We start from the raw sequence: 16,385 nt of genomic DNA, 5'->3' as shown, positions 1-16,385 counted from the left end.
CAACTGGTACCTATAAATTGGAAAGGTACCAAATAAATGAGTTATCAATACAGCTCATGGACCTAGAAAAATAACAAACCAAACCCCAAATTAGTAGGAGGAAGGAAATAATTAAAATTAGAGAAGAAATAAACAAAATTGAAACAAACAAACAAAAAATCAGTGAAATGAAGAGCTGGTTTTCTAAAAAAAAAAAAAAAAAATTGATACACCATTGGCCCAATTAACCAAAAAAAGGAGGGAGAAGACCAAATAATAATCAGAAATGAAAAAGAAAATGTAACAACAGATATCACAGAAAAAAAAAAGAATCATCACAAATTAATACAAACAACTATATGCCAACAAATTGGGAAACTTAGAAGAAATGGATAGATTCCTGGAATTATACAACCTATCAAAATTGAGTCATGAATCACAGAAAACCTAAACAGACCAATAACCATATGGAGATTGAGTCAGTAATAAAGACCCTCCCAACAAAGAAAAGCCCAGGACTGGATGGCTTCACTGCTGAATTCTACCAGACATTTAAAGAAGAACTAACTCCAATTCTTCTCAACCTACTCAAAAACATTGAACGGGAGGAAATCCTCCCAAACTCCTTCTATGAAGCCTGTATCACCTTAATTCCTAAACCTGAGAAAGATACAACAGAGAAAGAGAACTATATACCAATAACACTGATGAACATAGATATAATATGTTACCTAGATACAAAATATTAGCTAATCGAATCTAACAACATGTCAGGAAGATCATTCACCTAGACCAAGTTGGATTTATCACTAGTATGCAGGGACAGTTCAACATTCACAAATCAATAAATGTGATACATCACATTGATAAACTGAAGAACAAAAACCATGTGGTTATCTCAATAGATACAGAGGAAGCATTTGATAAAATACAACATATATTCATGATGAAAGCTTTAAGCAAGTTGGGCATAGAAGGAACATTCCTCAACACAATCAAGGGAATTTATGACAAACCCTTGGCCAGCATTCTATTGAATAAGTAAAAGCTGAAAGCATTCCCCCCTAAGATCCAGAACCAGACATGGATGCCCACTCTCACCACTGCTATTCAACATAGTCCTGGAAGTTTTAGTAAGAGCCATTAGGCAAGAAAAAGAAATCAAATGGATACAAATTTGGAAGGAAGAAGTCAAATTATCCCTATTTGCAGATGACATGATTCTATATATAACGGATCCAAAAACTCCACTAAAAGACTATTGGAACTCATTAGAGTTTGGTAAAGTGGCAGGATATAAAATCAACACACAAAATTAATAGCCTTTGTTTACACAGACAATGCCATGGCTGAGAAAGAACTTTTAAGGTCAACCCCATTCACAATAGCTACAAAAAAATTAAATAGCTTGAAATAAATTTAACCAAGGATGTCAAAGATCTCTATGATGAATATTACAAAACAAAGAAAGAAGTAGAAGAAGACATTAAAAATGGAAAAATCTTCAATGTTCATGGATTGGAAGAATCAATATCATCTAAATGTCCATACTACCAAAAGCAATTTACAGATTCAACACAATCCCAATCAAAATACCAATGACATTTTTCTCAAATACAGAAAAAATGATGCTGAAATTCATCTGGAAACACAGGAGACCCCAAATAGCTAAAGCAAACTTATACAACCAGAACAAAGCTAGAGACATCACAATGCCAGATTTCAAGACATACTACAAGGCAGCTATAATAAAAACAGCCTGGTACTGACACAAAAAAAGACATGTAGACCTTTGGTACAGAATAGAAATTCAAGAAGTCAACCCATTCATCTACAACCAACTTATTTTGACAAGGGAGCTAAAATCAATCCCTGGAGTAAGGACAGCCTCCTCAACAAATGGTGCTGGGGAAACTGGATCTTTACAGGCAGAAGCATGAAACTAGACCCCTACCTTACACATCTTACACAAAAATCCACTCAAAATGGATCGAAGACCTAAATACCATCAAATGACTACAGAACATTGGGGAAACTCTGCAAGGCATTGGCACAGATGAAGACTTCTTGGAAAAGACACCAGTAACACAGGCAATCAAAACCAAAATTGACAAATGGGATTACATCAAGCTGAGAAACTTCTGCACTGCAAAAGATACTCGGCTAAGTGAAGAGGCAACCAACAGAATAGGAGAAAATATTTGCACACTACGTGACTGACAACTGGTTAATATCCAGAATCTATAATGAGTTTAAGAAATTCAACAACAGGCCGGCGCCGTGGCTCAATAGGCTAATCCTCCGCCTTGCGGTGCTGGCACATCGGATTCTAGTCCCAGTTGGGGCACCGGATTCTGTCCTGGTTGCCCCTCTTCCAGGCCAGCTCTCTGCTATGGCCCGGGAGTGCAGTGGAGGATGGCCCAAGTGCTTGGGCCCTGCACCCCATGGGAGACCAGGATAAGCACCTGGCTCCTGGCTTCAGATCAGCACCATGGGCTGGCCGCGGCAGCCATTGGAGGGTGAACCAACGGCAAAAAGGAAGACCTTTCTCTCTGTCTCTCTCTCTGATAATTAAAAAAAAGAAAGAAAGAAATTCAACAACAACAAAACAAATAATCCAGTTAAGAAATGGAAAAAAGATTTGAACAGGCATTTTTTTGAGAGAGTAGATTTAAATGGCCAAAAGTGTTTGAAAAAATTATCAGGGTCATTAGCCATCAGGGAAATGCAAATCAAAATAATCAAAACCACAGTGAGGTTTCACTTTGCCCCAGTTAGAATGACTCTTATACAGAAATCAACAAACAACAAATGCTGGTGAGAATATGGAGAAAAGGGTATCCTAATCTATTGCTGGTAGGAATATAAACTAGTGAAGCCACTGTGGAAGATAGTACAGAGATACTTCAGAAATCTGAATATAGACCTACCATATGATCCAACCATCTCACTCCTGGGAATTTATCCAAACCATAAGAAATCAACATATGAAAAAGTTATCTGTACCCCCATGTTCACTGCAGCTAAATTCACAAGAGCTAAGATATAGAATCAACCCAGATGTCCGTCAACTGATGATTGGATAAACAAATTATGGTATATATACACTATGGAGTACTACTAGTTCAAAAAAAAAAAAGTGAAATCCTATCTTTTGTAACAAAATGCATGCAACTGTAAACCATTATACTTAGTGAAATAAGCCAGTCCCAAAAAGACCAACACCATAGGTTTTCTCTGATTCGAGGTTACTAATAGAGTACCTAAAATGTTTTTGGAGTGAAGTGGACATGTGGAGATTCAATGACTGTTAATAGCTCTTGTCTCTTCCATTAAGGAACAATGGGGTTTTTTTGGTTTGTTTGTTTATTTCTTCATACTATTTGTTGAACTCTTTTACTGGGTGTAGGGTTAACTTCATGATCATTAAATAAACTGAAAGTGATCTTTGTAAAAATGAAAAGGGGGAATGGGAGAAAGAGGAAGAAGGGTTGGAGCATGGGTGGGAGGGAGGGTAAGGTGGGAAGTATCATTATGTTCCTAAATCTGTATATATGAACTTCATGAAACTTATATAACAAATAAAATTTTAAAAAATGAAAAATATGATAAAGAATAAAAGGCACCAGTAGCAATGAGCTTATCCAGTGCCCCATCAGTGGTCTCTAATACTGGACACTACCAGAAAGAACCAGAGATCCCTAGATAAATAGCTGATTCTAGGGCTTGAGCATGGAAAATATAAGATGAGCCAGAATCTTGTTTTCATGCCAGAAAGTAGTAAAGTGCTCCGAAGAATGATGGTGGCATGTCACAAGAGCACAAGAGTTTGAAGAGACTCTTGCTTGGCAAGCTTAGAGGAATCTGAGTATCAAAATACTTAAGTCAAATAAAAAACTACACAACATTGAAAAACAGAAACCCATCAGTCCTAAGTTCTAATAAATAAATAAATAAGTAGGTGTTGGAAAAAGCAGTGTTGTTGCTTAGAGGATGCAAAGGACCAAAAGGTAAATGTAATGGTGGCCCTAGAGGTGAAAAATCATCATTTTTCAACTATTATAGTAAAGATTGAATTGTAGGTGCTAAGTCTAGGAGGGAAATTTGGTGAGAAAAGAATATTTTCATGGACGTAAGTGCATCCAGATGTGCCCTGAACTCCACGTCCCCCATCCTGAAGGCAGCTTCTTTCTTCTCTGAGATGGGCACCATCCCCCTGCCAGCTATCCAGGTTGGAGTCTAAGAGTCAGCCACACCCACACCTCTGCCACTTTACCACAATCCAGGAAACAGGAAGACACAGCACCTGCTGGAGCCATACCAGGAACATGGCAGCCTCACTTGCCACCCACTCTCTCCTGCTCAACTCCATGCCTAACCCTAACCTCTGATGGAGCCTCAATCACCTCTGGGACCCTTGTCACAAGGGGAACCAGCACACATGGTCATCACCATCCTAATCTCTGCAGTTCAGGAAGATAAATCCAGCAGGAACTGGAGCAAATGCTGGAATAGCTAATCTACTACATCTGCTACACATCCTCCTGCCCAGACTCACCACTGCCACTCCTCTGCGTAGCTAATACCTGTTGGTCAGAGTCCTGCAAAGCTGGATCCAAATCATCACTTTCACTTTAGCTCCCTGATTCCTTGAAGATCTCTCCCTTGTATTCCTCCACTATGGCACTTTATCCTGTGCTTAACACTGGTAGGATGCATTTCTAATGTCTAGCGCAGTGCTGGGGAGGGAATAGGGGCTCCCTGTATTTTTTGAATGGGTGGAGAAACAGTAACATGAGGGTGCTGCCAAAAGTTCAGGGTACTCAGCTTCCTGCTAATGCAGCACATGGTATGCACTGGTGGTGGCTCTGGTACGTGGGTCCCTGCCACCACATGGGAGGCCTGGATTAGGCTTCCCCTCCTGGCTTTGGTATTAGCCTAGTCCCAGCTCTTACGGGCATTTGGGGAGTAAATAAGCAGATGAGAATTCTCTCATTCTTGCTCTTGCTCTCTCTGTCTCTACCTCTTAAATAAATGCATATTTTTTAAGTTCATGGAGAAATGGAATTGAAAATGTTTATTTTTGTGCCAAAAGATTTTTGAAATCTATGCATAGTTTATTTGGTAATGCATATTAGCCATGAACTTTTTGAAGACTCACCTCATATGCATGGATTTTAAAAATTTTTGCTCCAAAATAACCATCTCTTTAATGCCATTTTTCCATAAACCTTTGCAGGGGTCCTCCTATGGATCTAATGTTTCAGGCTTCATATAAGCTGGTAAAATTTTGGCCCATAAACACTAGCACTCATGGGTGAGAATTCCTGGGCAAGTTATCCTTAGGTGGCTGAGTCAGCAGCACCATCCTTCTGGTCTCTCTTTAAGAGACCCAGAGCTGTAGCAGGAGAGGAGAGGGAAGACTCACACACCAGTGGAGCTGCTGCCTGCAGCCACAGCTCTCAGTGTCTGCACTGCTCTGCTGGCCCAGGCCTCAGTGCACAAACTCCCCATACATCTGCCTTCCATCCACCACTACTCGTCACTCCAGACAGGAGCCTCTGCATCACCCACTCTTAAGCCCACTTGGGATAGAGCCACTTGGTGCTTTGTGCGTCTAGGTCTCCTCTCTGTTAAGGGGAGCAGCATGGCCAGTCTCTAATACTCTTTTCAGATCTAACATTCTGTGGTTCCATAAATACACACTTCCTCAATATCAAACCTGATTCAGGCCATTGATCCTTGCTTTTTTTTTTAAGATTTATTTATTTATTTGAAAGGTAGAGTTACAAAGAGACAGAGAAAGAGAGAAACAGAGGTCTTCCATCTGCTGGTTCACTCCCCAGATGGTCGCAACAGCTGGAGCTGTGCTGATCCAAAGACAGGAGCCAGGAGCTTCTTTCGGGTCTCCCACACGGGTGCAGGAGCCCAAGGACCTGGGCCATCTTCCACTGCTTTCCCAGGCCAGAGCAGAGAGCTGGATTGGAAGTGGAACAGCCAGGACTCAAACTGGTGCCCATAAAGGGTGGTGGCTTTACCCGCTATACCACAGTGCCGGTCCCCCCTGCTCTTCTGTGTGTGATGCACTTCCTCACCTCAGCCCTGATGAAGGTCAGATTATCATTCATGACCAGGTTGAAATCCTGAGCCTGTCATCACCCTGGATCAATCTGTCTCCTTGCCTTCACCTGATCCACTGATCATCCCACTCTCAGCGTACAGTCCTCCCGATCCTGCAGTGTGGATGAGCATGAGTGTGAACCCCAACAGACTGTAAGCGACCTCAGAGCAGGAGTTCCCATTATACTGAAAACGAGGAGGGAAGTGTAGCAGCAGTATCAACCATAGCAGGCCAGTGAACCCACTCTGGCTGGTGGATCAGGCTCTGATGCTCTGGGCCTCTTGGACAAGTGGACCACTGTCACTTAAAAAGATGCCTGGGGTCACCTTTCTGGCCTGCACAGCATCCAGAGATGACCTGAGTCATCATGATGGCTGGATGACCCCTGACATGAGTGCCTTGGGCCCCAGGTGTCTCCCAAGTATGGATCACTAATCACTGAAGATGCTGTTTCCGTCTGCAGCCACAGGACTCACAGCACCAGCCATCCACAAGTACCGATCAAGGGGTCCGAGGGCCTCCCGGAAAGCTCACTGGTAAGATACAGAGGACAAGGACTGTGCCACTCTCATTCTTTCTTATAACAAGCAAGCACGTCATGGCTAGTCCCTCCCCAGAAATCAGGTGCCAGCCTGAAGGACCACATCACGGGGAAAAAAAAAAAAAAATCAACTTTTCTGTTTACGACAAAGCCTAGGCATCAGAGAGGGAACAATATTCCATTTGCCGAGAACTTTCCCACAGCAGTAGAAGGATGTGAGGGGAATGGAAGATTCCCTATAACCCTTGCAAGATCAAATAATGGAGATGCCTGCTCTCCTATCACTTCCAGGGAGAGGGACCCCTTGAGTACAGGTTTACCCCCAACAGGAAGCTTACTGAGGGGTCCTCATCAACAGTAAGACTTGAGGCCCTAAGTTTGACTCTTCAATGGAGCCTTAGAGCACCTGCCACATCCTTTACCCTTCTCAGTGAGCTTCCTGTTGGTTCTGAACAGGATGCCCTGACGGGGCCAGGTCTAGCTCTCCGATTCCTCTAACAACCAAAGGGAGCTATTTACCTAAAGTTAATTCTGGTTATATTGCAAGAGACCCAGAGAAACAAAGTTGACCTGTTATTAGGCCTCTAGAGAAAATCAGCCAGAAAGCAGCACAGAGGAGAAAGCAATACTAGTGAACACTAAATTTCTTCCTCTGAAGGAACAAGATTTCTGTTTCTCAAATCTCTTGCTCATTTATTCAGCTACTTATTGAGCACCTACTATGCATCAGGCTATGAAACGTCCTAAGAGCAAAGATGAATGGGGTATGGGGCATGATCTTGATAGATTCAGCTAAGATTACACTGGAGAGCTGGCATAAGGTGGGGGGACTGTACACATGGCACAGTGTGCCTAGGACCCTAGATTTGAAAAGCTTCAATCCCCCAGGTGCTAAACAATACAGGGATTCAGAAAAATAAGACAGCTAAAGCAGTGTGGCCCCCAGACTCAACCTCCACCTCAGCAGAATGAGGCTCTGTGTTGGGCAGATGGCCCAGTGGAGCAAACATGGGGCCAGCACAGGATGCCCCCAAACGGCCTGCGACATGACCCAGATTGAAGTGCTGGGTTCTGAAGGCCTAGTAGCTGTTGAACGCATGCAAAGACATTAGATCCTACTCTAAATACTAACTCCTAAGATATTTTGTGAAATGTGTAATCTACATGAAAAATGGATATTCATATGAGGAGTCACAGGTCAGCATTTAACACAGCAGTTAAGACATCCGTGTCCTATATCCAAACGTCAGGGTTTGAGTCTGGGTTCTGCTTGATTCCAGCTCCCTGCTAATGTGCACCCTCAGCAGGTGATGGCTAAAATACCTGGGTCCCTGCCACCCATGTGGGAGACTGATTAAGTTCCAGGCTCCTGGCATCAGCCTGGCCCAGCCCCACCCCAGCTGTTGTAGCCATTTGAGGAGTGAACCAATACACAGAAAACCTCTTTCTCTGTCCGTTTCAGCCTTTCAAAGGAATTTTTTTTTTTTTTGACAGGCAGAGTGGACAGTGAGAGAGAGACAGAGAGAAAGGTCTTCCTTTACCGTTGGTTCACCCTCCAATGGCCACTGCAGCTGGCGTGCTGCGGCCGGCGCACCACACTGATCCGAAGCCAGGAGCCAGGTACTTCTCCTGGTCTCCCATGCGGGTGTAGGGCCCAAGGACTTGGGCCATCCTCCACTGCACTCCCGGGCCAAAGCAGAGAGCTGGATTGGAAGAGGGGCAACTGGGACAGAATCTGGCACCCTAATCAGGACTAGAACCCGGTGTGCTGGCACCGCAGGCAGAGGATTAGCCTATTGAGCCGCAGCGCCGGCCTAAAAGGAATTTTTAAAATAAACATTTAAGGGCCAGCACCATGGTGTATCTGGGAAAATTACCACTCAGACACTGACAGCCCAAAGTAGAGTGATAAATCGAGTTCTAGCTGCTCCACTTCAGATCCAGCTTCCTGCTAATTCATGTGGGAAAGCAGATGATCCAAGTGCTTGGGCCCCTGCCACCCATGTGGGAGACCCAGATGGAGTTCTAGGCTCCTGGCATCAGCCTGGCCCAGCCCTGGCCATTGTGGCCATTTTGGGCGTGAAACAGGGCAGGAAGATCTCTTTCTGTGTCTCTCCCTTTCCATCACTCTGCCTTTCAAATAAATAAAAAACCTTTTTAAAAAATAGTTACAGTTGGGGCCAGTGTTGTGTCATAGCTGGTAAAGCTGCTGCCTGCAGCGCTGGCATCCCATATGGACACCAGTTTGAGTCCTGGCTGTTCCTCTTCCAATCCAGCTACCTGCTGATAGCCTGGGAGGGTGGTCGAGGATGGGCCAAGTCCTTAGGCTCCTGCACCCATGTGGGAGATATTGAAGAAGCTCCTGGCTCCTGGCTTCAGAGAGGCCTAGCTCCAGCCACTGTGGCCATTCGGGGAGTTAACCAGTGGACTGAAAACATCTCTCTCTGCCTCTGCCTCTCTGTAACTCTGCCTTTCAAATAAGCAAATCTTTAAAAAAATATAAAGTTATTAGTGTTCAGATTCATTCTTCCAGATATGCAGTGGGTACCTTTTGGTCCCCCATCAGTAGACCACAGAAATAGATGACTTCACACTAATCCAGAGGTCACCTTCTTGATAAAATCAAGGAACAGGGCTGGAGCTGGCACTGTGGCATAGTAGGCTATGCTTCCGCCTGCAGATCCAGCACCCCATTTGGGCACCGGTTTGAGTCCTGGCTGCTCCACTTCCGATCCAGCTCCCTGCTAACCCTTCTGGGGTAGCAGTGGAAAATGGTCCAAATGCTTGGGCTCCTGCACTCATGTGGGAGACGATGAAGCTCCTGCCTCCTTGCTTTGGCCTGGTCCAGCCCTAGCTACTGCAGCCATTTGGAGAGTGAACCAGCAGGTGGAAGACCTCTTTGTATGTCTCTCCCTCTCTTTCTCTGTAACTCTTGCCTTTCAAATAAAATAAATCTTAAAAAAAAAACAAAAAACAGGGATTTCCTTCTTAAGAGGGTCATTGGCCTGTATTTTCCTGGGCTCCCCTCACCACGGGTTTATCAGAACTTTTGATTTTTACAGATCATTCAGATCTGGGTCCTAGAAAAAAGGTTATTAATTATTCAAACTTACATAAAACTGACTTGTAACAAGAGCTCCTTCTGATCTTTGGTGTGAAACAGCTCCCCTGCTAGTAAGCAGCTTCCGAGAAACTAGGAGGTAGTCGGTTGCCACCGAACAGAGGGCCACCTGGGACAAGGTCCCTTCTTCCCCAGCCCATGCCGGAAGCAGCCCCCTAAATTTCTCAGTGCACAGCACTCCTGCAGTACTCCACATTGCCCTCTGCTGGGAGACAGCACAGACAGCAGTAAGGGCCCGGGTTCATGACACGAGTTTGAGTCCCAATCCTGCCATTCCAGGCTCTAGGCCTCAGCCAATCCATTTCATCTTGCCAAGCCTCTATTTCTCACCTGCAAAACGGGTAACACTTCACAACATTGTTGGGAGAAGTAAAACACACAGAAAATGCCAGCAGTCTGTAGCAGGCATTTGATCAACAGTCGTGAGTTTTCCTTTTGTTTACAGCAACGTTCCTGATTAAGAAACACTGGATTTAAATCCGGAAGGCCTCAGTCTGATTCCCAATTCTGCCTTTTAACATTCTGGGGATGGGGGGGGGAGGTGGGTTGAATCTGGTTCTTCTCCCCAGAGATCCCCCTCTGATTTGTGTGGTAATAATAAATTCAGTCTCATTATCCAGTTGACACACCTCATATGTTTTTTCTTTAAGATTTATTTATTTATTTGAAAGGCAGAGTTAGAGAGAGATCCTCCATCTGCTGATTCACTCCCTAAATGGTCACAACGGTCGGGGCTGGGTCAAGCCAAAGCCAGGAGCCAGGAGCTTCTTCCAGGTCTCCCATGTGGATGCAGGGGCCCAATCACTTGGGCCATCATCCACTGCTTTCCCAGGTGCATTAGTAGAGAGTGGGATTCAGAGTGGAACAACCGGGACTTGAACCAGCACCCATATAGGATGCTGGCAATGCAGGTGGCAGCTTTACCCAGTATACCACAACACTGGCCCCACCTCATATACTGTCCCAGAACCAGGAACAACTGACTGCTTCTGATCTCGATTCTGTTTTCCACTCCCCCGCTTTTTCCTTAGAGGATCTACTACAGGTAAACCAGTCAAGTGACTAGAAAGCTCCTTTCAGGGAACAGGGTGAAGAGACAAAGAATTTTGAATTAGTACATTTGTATTAAAGTTCTGTTTCCAGGTTCTAAGTGTCATTAAGTATAGGAAGAGATCAAGTTTTTTAGTTTTACTTGGGAGCACTCATGGCCTTACCACATATCTGAATATTTAAAATTATTAATCCAGAAATTGACTTGCCTCTTTACCTGTCTGGCATCTTCTCAAGTTGAAAGCACAGAATTATCAAAGCTAGGAAGATAACTGTGAGACTGTGGATCTTTCTATTTTGTCCACAACCACCTAGAAACAACAACAGTCATAACATGTCTCACCTTTAGAGGGAGCTAGGTGGGGAAGTAAGGAAGCCTATTACTAATAGTTCAGCTTGATGTCCTCGGACACTTTTCCAGGATACCAGAATCCTGACTTTTATGCGTTCATAAACAGATCACTTCTAGAGTTTGAAGCCCACCACTCTATGAGGAAACTTTTTCCAGTGTAGCTGGACACACACATACACATACACATACACATACACACCCAATTCCAGGTTAAGATGTGTGAGGTACTCCTCCTTGTGTTGAAACTCATGGATTAATATAATGAAATGCTATTTCCAGTCTTTCATTCACCATTTACAATCACCCCCTATGTGTCCAGATACAGATACCATTAAGGAAACACGTAAGCGTAGTCACTCAGGTTTAATGATCCCATGGTTTGTTATTATGATTTGAACATATCACCTTTGTTCCATAAAGCCTGCTTATTGTAGACAATCCAGGTCACCTAGCCTTCCATTCAAAACATTCAACCCAAGCCTTCTACAACCCAAAACCCCACAAAACAGACCACCACGGCGAAAGAGACGTTATTAGTTCAGTTATTGGCCAAGTATTAATCTTCAGGGTGCTAAGACCTTTTTAACCAGCAAGAGCAAATGGGAGAAAAGGAAATAATGGGAGGATTGAGTTTTCTGAGCACCTCCTTTCTAGACTGCCTAAATAACAAGTCGCCTTTCCTTAGAGAGCAGGATTAATCTATTTATAACCAGCACTACATGACTCTCATGCCAGAAAGGACCCCAGCCCAGCTTCAGCTGGACTTCGACCACCTCCTCCTAGGGTCTCCGAAGTCTTCCAGAATCTTCTATGGCAAACCCTCCTCCTTTTCCCTCTCCCCACAGAGGCAGAAACAGCTGGGAGCAAACCCCAGGGTGAATTCCTGGCATCCAGGCAGGACCAAAGCGTACCACTTGGATGCCCTCCCCATTGAGAAGCTAGGATTTTATATCTTAAAGAAAGTTCAACATTGAGAAGACAGTGAAGTCATTCACTCACAGCCTCAGGTCAAGCAAGAGATCTATTTTAACCCTCCCCTGGCCAAAAGCAGGTCACTTTACATAGACTGCCAAGGCAGTGCCCAGGCCCTTACTAAACCAAGCTTCCTAGTTCCAAGATGAAATCACTATTGACCCTTTGGACTAGAAGACAATCTGTCACCATTTCCAAACTCCTGGTCCCTTTCCACACCGGCTTTAGGTCCCCAGAGAATTGGGGCAGCAGTGGACCACATTCAGAATGTGATGACTTGAGTAAACAGTCACTGTGCATGTTTAGAAATTAACTGATCTCCCTTTGGAGTCACATTCACTCCTAGCTCTCAACTAGGAGCATAGTATTTTTAAAAACATCTTATTTTAAAGATTCGCACCCTTCCCTGACTCTTGCATCTCTTAGTCCTAACCTTACCTCCCTCCTCCCCTCAGATACACACCAACAGAAGCTCAACCTCTCCAGGATCTCTAGGGCCCCGGGGCAAAGCAGCATTAATGGCATTTGGCAGAAGATCCCGTTCCACACTGAAGAGTCCTCCCAGTTCAACACAGTGAAGACACGGATGAGAATGGAAGGGAAGAAGCAGTAGAAACCAGAGCCTGCCCCTTCCCGCATGAGAGAGGCACAGAAATGTCAAGAGTTAGTGAAAACGGTGTCATCTCTTGCCAGAGGGCCACCAGCTACCGCTGGCTGGGAGCCGCATTATGGCTTGTTTCTCCTCTGGACTGAAGTGCAAGATAGTCAGGATGGCCGTGAGCGTCTGCTGGCGGCCCAGGCTGTCGGGCAAGGTCAGGAAGCGGTAGATGATGTTTTTGAGGTACTCCAGGTTGGCGCCCTCCCTGCTCTGGTCCCTGGTGTTCTTCTCAATGCGGCTCTGCAGGGCGCCCACCTCCTCGCGGTGTCGCTCCCCCTCTTCCAGCAGCCGGTCCTGCAGCTGATGCACCTCCACCTCCAGCCTGTGTTTCTGCTTCTTCAGCGACGTGATCTCCACCTCCTTGCGGGCCAACTGCTCAGCGTACAGGAAGAACGTGGGCTCGTTGCCCGCAGCAAGCTGCAGTGCTTGGGTCAGGCTATCTGGGGCAGACGGGTCGGCCGGGTCCCCAGGAGCCCCGGCCCCCACCGGGCTTCTGCGCCCTGGCAGCCCAGAAGACAAGGCCACGGCGCGCAGCTGCTCCAGCTCCAGGTCCTTCTCGGCCAGCACGGCCAGGGCCCGGTCCCGCTGCTTGTGCAGCTCCTCCTCCAGTTTCAGCGTGCGGTCCCTGAAGTCCAGCTGGCTGCGCTCCAGCTCGTGCCGGTGCAGCTGCTGCAGCCGGGCCAGCTCCTGCTTCCAGGCCTCTGCCTCGCCCTGGTGCTGCCGCTCCAGCTCCTCACACGACAGCCGCAGGGAGATGTACTTCTCCTTCAGCTCGGCAAGCTGCTCCTGGGCGGCCTCCAGCTCCTTCGCCACGTTGCCATCTTTGGCGTTCTTGCTCTTGAGGACAACCTGGGCCCTCATCTTGTACCGTTCGAATTCTTCCTTCAGCTGCTTCAGCTCCTGCTGGTAGTACAGCGCAGAAGCCTTCTCCCCGTCAGTGGCGTCCGAGCTGCCCACCGTGTCCAGGTCACAGAGCTTCTCCACATCCAGGGTCACCTGGCTCTTCCTGGCGGCCACCTGCAGCAGCCTCTTCAGCTTCTCCATCTTATCCCTAAGGACGTTGACGTCCAGGCTGGACTCCTCCCCGTGGCTGTCTAGAGGGGACCGGCTGGAGGCTGCCAGGGCCAGGGTCTTGTTCTCCAGGTCCAGCTGCAGAACGCGCTCCTTCAGCTTCTGGATGGCCAGCTGGTCCTTCTGCTTCGCCTTCTCGTACGTGCCCAGCAGCTCAGACACCTCGGATATCTGGTTCTCCAGGGACGCCACCCTCTGCTCCTCCACCTGAGACTGCTGGCGCAGCTGATCTTCCGCGAGGGCTGTCTGCCAAAGAAAAGACCAGAATGCGGTCAGAAAAGTCACAAAGCCCGATGGCAAACTTTGTGTGCGTGTGTCCGGGGAGGAGGGCGACCGAGGGGAGCGTTTGGGACGCCCTGGTGGGGACTTCGGGAACCGGGGATTTTTCCGTTGATGCAGGATCCAACAGAAGTTCCTGTATCTGCTTGGGTTCTGCCCCCAAATACATATCATCTCAAACAAGATGAAGCACCTCTGCACACCTGTTGCCACTCTGCTTTAGCGCTTCCACTTTCTCCTATCAGCCATCCAACTCACATCCAGCATTGCTGTCTATCGTATGTCAACCCGAACCCTATCATGAAATTACAGGACTTTGCTTTTCTCTTTCTCTACTCCTGGAAGCACAAAACTGAGTTGGATCTCCCTCCACCTGGACAGCAGACACTTACCATGGTTTATTTCTCCTGGGAAAATCCCTCTAGCTGCCTTCAGCTACCCTGCCCACGGGTACACAGCTACAGGCATACACTCGCTCTTTCACTACACGGTGGCCACTCGATGGCAGCCTGGAGAGCAGCTGGTACGGTGCCAACGCCCGGCAGCTCACAGGGGCCTGGCTCCGACCCAGCCTAGGCTCGGAAACTCCACATCCTGTTGCAAGCACACTCCCAGGAGCTGGTCAACACCACCACAGGAAAGGCTTTTCCAGGACTCACTGGTGCAACTTTCCAAGTAGCAGCAAAAATGACAGTGCAGCCACTTAGTTCTAAGTACCAAAGGAGGAGGGAAAAAGAAAAACCCTCTTATCTCACACTTCAAGTGAAAAGACTGATATGTGAAGGAGATGAGGATAATTACCTTTCTCATTTCCTGCTGCAGCTGAGCCTGGAAATGGCTCTTGAGGCGAGCGGCCTCTTCCTGAAGCTCTTGGAGCCGGGGGTCCGGTCGATTCTTCTCCTCTCGGATGGCCTGCAGTTCACCTTTCAGCTCCTCCACCTGCCGGCTCAGCTGCCTGGTCTGCAGTTCGAAGCCTTCCATCTGCTCAGCTGCATAGGCCCGCCCGGCCAGGGCTTCCCGCGTCTCTTCCAGCCGAAGCTCCAGGTCCTGACGCTGGGTCCTCTCCTCCTGCAGCAGTTTCTGGAGCTCCCGGAGCATCAGGGCATGGTCACTCTGCTCCTGGGCCCTATCATGCTGCTGCGTGATAAGCCGGGCTTTGGTTTCGGCTATCTGCTCCTGCAGCCCTTTCAATTCTCCCTCCAGGCGGCCCCTCTCCTCTTCCGCCTTCTTATTGGCGTCCTCTAGGTCCTGTTTCATCTTCTTCTTGTCGGCCAGGTAAGAAGCCTCCATGCGGGACTTCTCCTGGGTGACTGTAGCCAAAGAGCTGGTCAAAGTAGCCAGCTGAGTCTTCAGCTGGTGCAACCTCTTGTCCACCTCCCCACCTGCAAACGGCCCATCCCCACTGCTGCTGCTAACGCCGCTCTCCGACCCACTAGCCTCTTCCGACTTCGCAGGTGGTGGTCCACGGGCCGGTCTGTCATCTTCTACCCCAAACTCACCCTTGATGCTGCTGAGACTGGCCGCAGTGTCCAAGCTAGTGGCGGTGCCGGTGCTATCCTCGCTGTGAGTGGAGCACCGGTCATCCACAGAGTCAGAGAAGGTGAGGCCTGCAGGCTGGACACCTGCGAGGCCCACATCCGCCTCGTGGGATACCGACAGCACCTTGATGCTGGCCTCCAGCGCCTCCTTCTCCTTCAGCAAGCTTTTGTAGGCGCGGACCACGTCCTTGAGCCTGGCCTGGTACTGGAGGAGCTGCTTCTTCTGAGACTCGATGGTTTCCAGCAGGTCCTTCTTGCTCGGGCCGCCCCCAAAATTCATCCCAAACTTCTCCATGGGGGCTGTGACCGAGCTGCTCCACGTCAGCGTTCCAGCAGTCCAGGAGAGCGACGCGACGACGCGGGCGGAGCCAGCAGGCGACGAGGAAAAGGTTGTCCCGTCGCGGCCGCACAGCTGCTCCACAGAGGTGTCCAAGCCCGGATGCGGGGTGGCGGGGCAGCCGGACAGAGGCCAGGGGGGCGGGAGCGGGTCCGGTCCTGGAGGCGGGGCGACGCTGGCGCGACAGGAGCTCCCGGCCAGGGAGCGCCCGCGCTAGCCTCGAAGCTGCTCCGCCCTCTCCGCTCCTCCGGGCCTCATCGGCCCGGCCCCGGCCGGCCCCCTCGGCCCACGGTTGGCTACAGGTTTAGACCTCGGGTGGCTCCATCTCGACTTCCTAACTACCGCAACCGGCGGACCACAGAGCTT

At 47.8% G+C, this 16,385-nt stretch overlaps 1 protein-coding gene across 1 annotated transcript; it reads right to left on the bottom strand.

The window, feature by feature from the left end:
- Positions 1-11,510: 11,510 nt before the first annotated feature.
- On the bottom strand, positions 11,511-16,383 carry GCC1 (GRIP and coiled-coil domain containing 1). Its single transcript, XM_062204161.1, has 2 exons — positions 14,946-16,383; positions 11,511-14,111 (listed from the first exon to the last, which is right to left on the bottom strand). The coding sequence occupies exons 1-2, from the start codon at positions 15,975-15,977 to the stop codon at positions 12,816-12,818; spliced, it is 2,328 nt and encodes a 775-aa protein (XP_062060145.1). The 5' UTR covers positions 15,978-16,383; the 3' UTR covers positions 11,511-12,815.
- Between the last annotated feature and the right edge of the window lie 2 nt (positions 16,384-16,385).

Source organism: Lepus europaeus, chromosome 1, assembly GCF_033115175.1.
Source record: "Lepus europaeus isolate LE1 chromosome 1, mLepTim1.pri, whole genome shotgun sequence".
Taxonomy (NCBI): domain Eukaryota; kingdom Metazoa; phylum Chordata; class Mammalia; order Lagomorpha; family Leporidae; genus Lepus; species Lepus europaeus.
The sequence above is the reverse complement of the archived record's forward strand: the minus strand, read 5'-3'. Positions and strand labels throughout refer to the sequence as shown.